This window comes from Buceros rhinoceros, unplaced genomic scaffold (assembly GCF_000710305.1).
Source record: "Buceros rhinoceros silvestris isolate BGI_N320 unplaced genomic scaffold, ASM71030v1 scaffold6990, whole genome shotgun sequence".
Taxonomy (NCBI): domain Eukaryota; kingdom Metazoa; phylum Chordata; class Aves; order Bucerotiformes; family Bucerotidae; genus Buceros; species Buceros rhinoceros.
In genome coordinates, this window is record NW_010390167.1 from 128,716 (window position 1) to 138,463 (window position 9,748).

General features: G+C 43.0%; 1 protein-coding gene across 1 annotated transcript in view; it reads right to left on the reverse strand.

Moving 5' to 3' along the window:
* The window catches only part of SRBD1 (S1 RNA binding domain 1), a 95,864-nt gene that overhangs the window by 47,403 nt on the left and 38,713 nt on the right, over window positions 1-9,748 (reverse strand). Inside the window, exon 14 of the mRNA XM_010136753.1 lies at window positions 4,385-4,476. Within this exon, the coding sequence (XP_010135055.1) occupies window positions 4,385-4,476 (92 nt within the window). The remainder of the gene's footprint in view (window positions 1-4,384; window positions 4,477-9,748) is intronic.

Here is a 9,748-nt window from a genome sequence, read left to right on the forward strand (position 1 = left end):
TGAGCCCCCTCAAAAAAGGGAGAGGGAGAAAAAAAAAAAAAAAAAAAACAAACCTAACTCTGATAGGAGCACGTGCCAAACAATTGGTGCATCCTTTATCCTCCTTGTAGCAAGGACAACAACAAAAGCATCACTAGCTGACTGTACCTTTAAAAGTTCCCAGGCATCCAGGGACTACATAAATTCCCCGTCTGTGTGTCAGTCCTTCAATGCAAGTCATACATGCTTACACTTTCTATATATTTCAAAATAAACCCTTGGGCAGAAGAATATAGGACAGGAGAGAGGTAAAACAAAGGAGATATCAACCTGTGGGAAACTATCTAAACCCAGAGTTCACAGGCCCAGTGACAGCAACCAAAACCAGGTCCATGCTGATCTCTGAGCCCATATGTCTGAGGGAGTAGTGCTTGTCATCACCAAGAAGTTTAGCTTTTTTCTTTTATTTGTGCAAAGAGTACCACATCCAGACAGGCTTTTCAGCTGCTCGGTAATGACAGACAACTAATGGCAAGGAGGATCACTGGAACACTTGCAAGGCAGCTGACAGGTCACTGAGCACAGCACTTCCAGCCACTTCAAAGGGAAACTCGCATCCAGGCCTTCTGTTCAGAAAAGGCACAAGCAAATCTCAGCCAGAGAGACCTAGAGTCATTTAAGATCTTATGGACAAGTCACAGCAGAAAAACTCCTACCTGAAGTCGCCAGAAATACAAGCTACTCAAAGGTTAAACAGGAAGGGATAGGCTGAAGGTAGCTCAGGAAAACACACCCCAAACCTAACAAAACCCCCTAACGAACAAACAGGACAGCCAAGGAAATGAGAATTTGACGGCTTTCTGAAAAAAACACCAGAGTAAGTATTTGCCTTCTTCTCTAAAGGAGAGCCAGAGAACACATGCCAGGGCAGAAAGAGAACGGCAGCCACCCGCTCCGCCCCGCAGCTCCCTCGCTACCTCTCCACTAACCCTAGCGCCCGCAGTCACAAAGCCTCCAGGGCACACGTACTAACCACCTGCACAAAGGTGAGGCTTGCTAAGCACTCTCCTTAGGGTGTCCATTCTCCCTTACAAAAATTCCCACCCCAAATCTTCAGCCCATCCTTAGGCACAGCTTGTGGGAAGAGAACTCCAGCAAGCATTGCACCTCCTTCTCTGTCAGGCTGCAATCCGGCCACAAATTCATCCACAAGCCTCCGTTACCAGACTCCAGTGGCTCGTTCTCCAGGCAGAACCCTCCTGATCTGCAGCAGCTGAACCTCCTCAGCCTATCACGTAGGAAATGGTTTCGCTGCTCTGGCCTAGAAGCCTCTCATTGCCTAATTCTGTGAGGCTGGGAAATGGCTGTTCTGCTCCTCCATCCTACAAGGACCATCAGACTGTCGCTCTACTCAAACACAAGTAACTAGGTTTCATCAGGATCTTCACCATCTAACTTAGTTGAGTCCCACTCCACAAGATTTCATAGGAATTAGAGTAGCAGTACAGACACTTCTGCATTTTCATGAAATATTCTGATTTGATGCTATAAAAGTGTTAAAGAACCTGATTCACAGTAAAGAATTGATACTAGGAGATGATGCTGTCCAGTGCCAGAACGAAGGGAGCCCTCTCTGAAGGGCTGTTCTATTCTCTGCTCTGTAAATCAGCAAATCATTTAAGAAACAAGGTGCTTTTTTAAGCAAGGGCAACTTTGGTGAAAAGTGCTGTATACGTGACTATACAGACTTCCTGCTGTAGTGCGTACACACGCCATTCATTTAGAATAAGATCCTTCTCAATCCTTAACTATAAACCCATGTCATCCATGACCTTCAAACACTGCTCAAAGGGGAAAGAAAAAATAACCAGCTGAGTTCTTGGCTGAAGGAATATTTTGAAGTAGCACCCCCAAGAAATGCTAAAGGTTGCTGGTTTCCCCCCTACATACACCACTCAGCCCCAGAGAAATAAGGTACTGTTACCAGGATTGATGTCTTCTACTTCTCCGTAGGAAGTGAAAACTCACTGCAAACAGTTGCTAAACAGCACTGGAAATACAAGAGAGGTCGTATCACGAAACGCGAGAGCAAGCTCTCCTATAATGTGCATCGCTGTGTTCGGGTACCTGATGGACAACCACGGGCCTACCTGCATCATTCAACAAACCCCAAACCCTTCCATCAAGTTGATGCTGAGAAAAATGTTAAAGTGGCAAACTGCGTTAAGATCACAGGTACCTCACGTCAGCTGTAGCTTTAACTTTAACCGTAAATGTCACACTTCATCATGCAGCTGTCAGCTTCCTTTAATGTACTAAACGCTATCGTGTAAGTGCAGAGCCTGACATGATGTAACACAACAATTAAAACAAAAAGCAAGGCAGCTTTGACACCACGTCACTTTGCTGTTTGCTGCAAATTAAAGGAAAATCAGAAGTACAGAAGTAAAAACTAGTCAAGAAAAAAGCTTGCAAAACCCCCAAAATTGGTTAATGTTCCCCTCCGATGTTATATCACATTTTTCTGTTTATCTTTACAAAAATGTCCACAGCTTTAGAGCGGCTAATTGCAAATTGACGCCAAAAGTCATGAAGAAGAATGTCTAAAACTTCTAGAAAGTCTCTGTGGTAATAAACACCCTTCTGGCTGTCGGTTCCAGAACAGCTGACACCCATGGGACTGCGCAGCTATTCTTCACTTTCTACCCTACCCTTTTGCAGTTTCTCTCCCCTCCGCTGTACCGCTGAGGCATGTTAAAACCGCTGACGCTTTTCAAACCAGATACAACGACACTTCAGTCATGCCTGAAGCCATTCCTAGCAATAATGGAGAAGTTAGGAACTCCAGGTAACTCATACTGAAATTGGTCACCTACTACGAATTTGATTTGCAGTTACTGTATCTGATGCACAAAGTGTTCAAGACATTCAAAACTTAATTTCAGAAAAAAGGAAAATCATGTACATCTCAAAAAGAGTTAATAATTAGGCTTGCTCCTTTTCAGTGTTTCTCTGTTCATTTACACAATTCTAACCCCCCCATATAATATATCAGCAACATGAAAAGCTTTGGCCTGAGGGAAAGTTCGTGGCATCTGTCACAAACAGAGGAATGTCACATGCCTAATATTCAGTCCAGCCATACCATGACACATTCAAAACCTCTGGGGCCCAGGGCAGAAACAATCCCAGCGGACTTGGTTCACAGGCAGGGAGGAAAGAGTCACGCAGAAAGCAGCGAGAGGCCCGTCCTGCAAAGGGAAGGGCTGACACGGACCTTTAAGGAATTTTCCTGTTAAAAAATTCACTTGGAACATCAGGTTAACACAAATCCCTTTCTCCCTTCCATGCACATAAGAGGGAAGGGGAACGAGGGGAATTCTAGCAAGTTTTACCCCCAAATACCAGGTAACTTCAGAACTGTTTTCTGCGGATCTACTTCTACACCTTCCTAAGGATTTCCAGGCCAGTAACCTGCTAGAGTAACGGTGAAATTAAGAACAGTATGATTCTGACTGGAAAAAAAAAACCAAACTTACACACGAGTGTTCCTGCATTTTCAAACTTGCTCAGTTCGATTAAGCATGACAGCAAATTGCAGGAAAACCAAGAAAATAAAAACCAGAGGTGGATAAAAACAAATACAAAAAGACCCACAAACAAAACCACACAAATGAAGTAATGCAGAAATAACGTCCGAGCTGCCCCTACAGCTGTCTCCCAAGGAAGCAAATCCAGGAGCAGAATCTGGACACCAGCGGAACTGCTGGGAATCTGATCTTTACAGGCTACTCTTTAACCAAACACTGGGAATTATACCAGTGGCAACACTTGCACATTGCCAGGAGGCTGGGCTGTGTCATACCTCGGTGACATTTGTGCTGAAGTAGATGATTTTTTAAGAACTCACGTTCGATACAATTTCTTGAGGACTCTATTCAGCTACACGAAGACTTTGAAGCGATCGCAGTGAAGGCACGCCTTTAATTATCCGGTCGACTCTCACCTTTCCTCCTAGCCCTTGAAGCATTTAATTATCGTTAGAGACATTTGTGTATGTACAAGGGACAAGAGAAGAGAGGGAGGGTCTAGTTCTCGTGGCCATGGACATGCCCAGCTGCAAAAGTTGATGCACATGTGTTGGTTGAACTAATCCCCATAAACTCTCCTGTACCAGCCCGTGGAAGGAACACATCCCCAAGGCCCTTCACAGCACAGACCATGGTGGGAGATGATGCCATACCTAGGAGTTCCAGTGTGACATGATACAAGTTCAGAAACAAAACATCCAGACCCTTCCCTTTTTATACTTTTTACTATTATACTTAATGTTATAAATGACAGTCTGAGAACTGGGAGCGGAGCTCTGTGTTGAAGTGGTGCTAAAACACAGCACACTTTGTACCTGCACTTCTCAGGTTAGGGTCAAGGTCTGGCATTTCCTTGGACGCTTCTGGACTGACGCTGTAGATAGATGCTCCCGCTTCACTGACAATGCTGAAAAATAAAATGGGAAATAATTAAAACACCACACAACTAAAGGATTAGCAAGTGACTTTGAATATCTGAGGGTTTTTTAAAGCCTCGTGTTTAAAAAATATTTTCAAATCAGCTAAATTAAGGCAGCACTGAGAAAGAAAAGATCTTCATTTAAACCAAAACACCCCTCCCTCACCTGCAACATCCCTTCTTTTTTGATTCTTGCCCTAGTATAAATACGCACAGTGCGTATCAGCCCCTGTAGCCTTACAGGGGAGAAAATGAACCCCAGACAAGTGTTACCAGAAGTAAATAAGCAAACCAGCCTCCGTAAACAAAACAAAAACCTACCTGGCAATTTCATTATGAACACCTCTATCCTAAAGTCTAACATCAATTAAATGAAGACACAAAGCCAAGTCATGAGTGTGCACACACACTGCCTAAACGTGCTGCCTAAAATACTCAGAAAAACCCCAACAGGAGCCAGCCCGAGCCGCAGAGCTGCAGCTCCCGTCTCGGTGGCATTTAACACTGTCTTCTCCCGGCTCCCACTGCCTTCCCCAAAGGAAAAAAAAAACCACCAAAAAATCCCCCACATGCTGCATGTCTTCAGTAACTTGAACTACGGTTCACGTCTCTGCCGCACACCTCAGACTCCTTCAGCAACGACGCTAAACTCCCCCGTTCAAATCACAACACAATTAAAAAACCCTGGAGTGCTCCGGTTCCACTCCAGAGAAAACGGCAATCGAGTATTCGCAGTGTAAGTTTATCTTCAACTGCGAAATTTTGACACCACTGAATCAACAGTATATTTCTTCAGATAACTTCAACAGACCTTGAATTTCAGGTTGATAACTAAGGCATCGCGCAGCTACTGCACTGGAGAGTAGAACTGTCGGTTTCCAAACTATTTTTATTTTTAATATTGTGCTCTCAGAATAACCTTATCTTTGCCATAAGGAGGGAAACCACAGTCGTGAAGCAGCAGACCTTATAATAAAAATCATTGCTTTGTTTGGTTTTAAAATTAACTCTACATTTTCCTTTTATGAACATTTAATAGGTCAATTTTTACACAAAGACACTGATACCTAGAAATCTCTCCCTTTAGAAAAAGCTGGGCAATAGCTCAGGGATAAAACATTCCCATTCCGTGTTCCAAGCATGTTAAGAGTAATTAGTGTAAAATGCAGATATAAAAGGTAAGTGTTTCTTATTGCTGTTTTTACAGGTCCCCCCCAATCAAAACTGGAATTTGGTAGCGCGCTGTACACACACATCAGATTTTATAGCTACTGAAAAGAACTTTTCAATATTACAGACAGGCTGGACCTTTCAATAAATACACAGAATAAAACCCTCTTCTCTTTTGTGTTAACTCCAGACCCGTTCAAACAACCCGTTTATCAGAGCAGAATATTGCTCAGACCAGCTGAACGAGGCAAGAGAAAATGAAACTATTTACAGGATCTCTTAAAAGATTTGTTCCTTCACTATAACCGACATTCAGAAAACAGTCCTGTAACAGAGTTCAGAAATATGGTCACATCACAAAAAGGAGGATGCTGCAAAAGGAGGATGTTCACACAGAAGCTTCCTCAAGCTGATTTTTGAGGAACAGGTCGTTTAAAGCACAATGCAGCAGAATGTATTTCTTAAACTGTTCACACCTTATAAAGGCAGCAGCTGGCAAGTGCTCCATTTTTGGATACTGCTTCCAGAAATCCACATGTTGGCACATACTTCTACCAGCTTTGCACTAATCGCTCTTCAGTCTTTGTATTCAAACCGATCCAGAAGTTCACCTCTCACAATTTCTAAATTTAATACACTAATATTACACTTAGATTAAAAAACAAAAAATCAGTGCCTTGCACAACTGAATTACCGCACACATCTTTTCTCTAGATCCTTACCAGTGTTTTGTGCAGAGGAAAAGCAAAGTGACCTGGATGGGATTTACACCACACTTGACACGTGATTGATTCTCATTAATGCCACGCTGACAACTCTCAGAAGCGAGAGGATCGCAATAATGCTGTCATTCTACGGGAGCCAGTGAATCGTCCCCAATTTTATGGTAGGTACTGCAAAACCTCCTTGCTAAAATGAATAAAATTAAACTCAGGATGGGAGAGAGAAACAGTTGAGAGGAGCACATTTCCTTTCCTCAAGTGCAAGAACATTTGTACACAGGGGAGAAGAGGAGGAGGAACAGCCAAGTAAAAAATTCTCAAGGAGGAAAACGGGATATAAAAAGCGCGTTCAGAAGCGGCACACACTGGATGTGTGGCATCCCCTCGGAGATGGTTTTGTACATGCACGCAGTTATTCTGTGAAGTATTTGGTGTAGAAGAGGAGGAGGAATTTCTGCTCACGCAGAGCCCCATACTGCTGGCACCTAAGACAGTAAAGCGCAGACATTACATCCATTTGTTACCCACAGGAACTGCGTAGGGCCACAAGCTCCAAGGAAATCATCCTCCGGTTCGGTCGACCACAGTCACCCAAACTCTTACAGACCTGTTAGCAGCTGCCATCTGCTTTCGTTTAGTTTGGTTTTAGCTGCAGGGAGGTGGTTACTGATGTGACACTGGCACACACACAACGCTAAAACGTTTAGCTTGGTCACAATACTAAGATTCCAAGCAAAATAGGTTTGAGGAATTTTTTCCCCCCCGCAGTTGTTCTGGAAGTTGCTTTTTGACTAGACAGGACACAGTCACTTTGGTTCACAGACACTTTGTTAGTTTGTTTTCCGAATTCTAGTATTTCTCTTTAAAAGGAGAATGCTATATAGGACAATTTAAGCTAATTTAATGCTGTAAAATGCTCTACGTCATGCTTTCAAGGAATATATGTATTTTATATCATGGCACATTAAGACAAAACCAAACCTGCTCAAAACAGTAAGCAATAGGAATTAATTCCAAACTACTGCAGTCCACGCTGTTCCCTAACCTCCCCCTTCTTGTTAAAAAGCTACAGTTTAGACAGCCCCAAGTAAGCCTTCATAGGAGTTGGTAAAAAATATCCAAAAATCTGTGCATCTGCAGAACTATAATTTGTTTCTACTTGGACTTAAGCCATGTAAGGCATTAAGGTAGAAAAGGAGACTGCCCTACCTCCTCAGAGAATGAGATCCTTATTTCTGTGCAGTCCTTGAGAGGAAAGATTCTTGCACTGACCAAAACCTTAACAGTTAGAACAACATCACTAAAACATTCTTTTGCTGTTTCAAGTCAAAATGTAGTAGGTAAATAAGCAAGTGGCCATGCTATGCTTAGAGTGCATGAACAGACAAGCCTCATAAACCGCTCTGTGAATTAACAAAAAAGCAGGTAACGAATCTGGGACTCTGCCTCCATCCTGGCTGCTTCCCACATGAGCCACCTGACAGAGCAGCTTTTCCCCCTCAGCATCTATAACCAACTTTCAAAAATTAAAACCGCCCAACCACAAAGCCACCGCACAGCATTTCAGTTTTCTCTGTAATCGCACAAACAGCAAGTTGCCGGTACGGCGCCCGTCTCATTCCTGTTTGTTAAGGCATCTTTTAAGTCCTGTTAAACTACCATCAAATATATTCCACCAGCACCACCTGGTGGGGCCCCAGCTTTATGCCGCCTGCTCTGCTCTAAATTCTTGAAGGAGTCTTTTAACATTTAACAGAGTGAGTTACTTTCTTACTCAGCTTAAAGCGTTATATATTTGGGATGAAAAGAAGATTTGAAGACCTCTTCAAAACATTCACATTTTCAATCTCTTCATTTTTACTGGAAAAAAGCCTTTCTTGTAAAAGGTAAAAAGAATAATCTAAGTTTAGTAACTTTTTAATCCAAAGCTATTAAATTCCTAAAAAACCCTGCATAATGGTAAAGATTACATGTAACAAACTATTAGTGGTTTAACTGTGCTATGATTTCATGGCTATGCGTGTAATGGCATGATTTTTAAAACTTACAGTGTTCTTAAGGAAAGAGTTTTCACTGAAAACCTTCTCAAAACTATGTGCAAAAATCTAATGCACGTACAATAAAAATCTTGTATCAGGCTCGAGGCTTCTAGGGTTAAAGCTGGATGCAGCTTCCTGACATTCTCATGAACCTTACCAATATTTCAGACTATTTCATTACACTGAAGTCATTTCCCCACAATCAAATGCTGCACTGGATTAATAACTGACTCGACATAACTTACTGTTTCTACAGTCTCCAAACCCCTGATTTACAACTTAGAGCCTTTAAAACAACATTTTAAGAAACAGCGCCAGTACAAGAGGCCAGTGTTAATACTTGGAAGACCATCATGGTCATACACAGCAAATGGTACGACAATCTCAAAACAGCTCCCGATCTTCATATTTGGTTGTAAAACGATGATCTGCCAAAAAGATAACTCCCTTCCCAATCAAAATTTAGTAGTTTTAGTTAACTTTTCCCATCCAACTTTTTACATATGAACTGACAAATATATTCTTCATACGCTTGCAGCAAAAAAAGTGAGGGGCTCCCACACAGGACAGAAACGTCAAAGGATCAATTCTATGTTACTTAGTAAAATAACTGGCAGGACAAAAATAAGAGATAAAATGACAAAATATCTGCTAGAGAAGAATGTTACCTTTAGAAGCTTGACTGGAATGCTACAAGCTTTAATTATATTGACAAATTTAGTAATTAAAAACAAACTGAGGATGGGCAGGGAAGACTTAGGTAAGTACAAGCTGAAAACATGGAAGTCCAACTAGCTCCGGAAGAGCCTAAACCCCCAAACGACTGAGAGCTGCGGAAGTATCAGAGAAATAGGATGTGGACATCTGCTCTTAGCCGTCTCCCTACATGCCCATTTGTGGTGGCTAAAGAGAAGCACCCAGCGGAGGTCAAAGAACCTCTTCATACGGACCAGCAATAGCCCTTTATTTGCATTTTGACACGTGCCTCGCTCGCTCCTCTCCTGTCAGGCAGGACAGCGTCCGCAGCAGGAGCGCCTTTGACAGCCCCTCCAGCTCCTCATTGTGACCAACAAAAAGCTGCAGGTTTCTTGCTGCGGTGGGCAGTTCCCTGCCCTTCCCAGGATCTCGCGCTGGGGTACGTGAGCGCTCCAGCCCTAGCGCTGCGCACAGCACAGCTCCTTCTGAGGGTGAGGATGAGCACGGCCAGCTGGAGACCGCGGTCCAGCGCAGGCCAAGCGAGACGCTGGGATTTATTCAGCCACAAGCACTTTGCCACCGGAACAATAGGAAACCGGCTTGGCCGACCCCGGCACTACAACAGCCCAGACC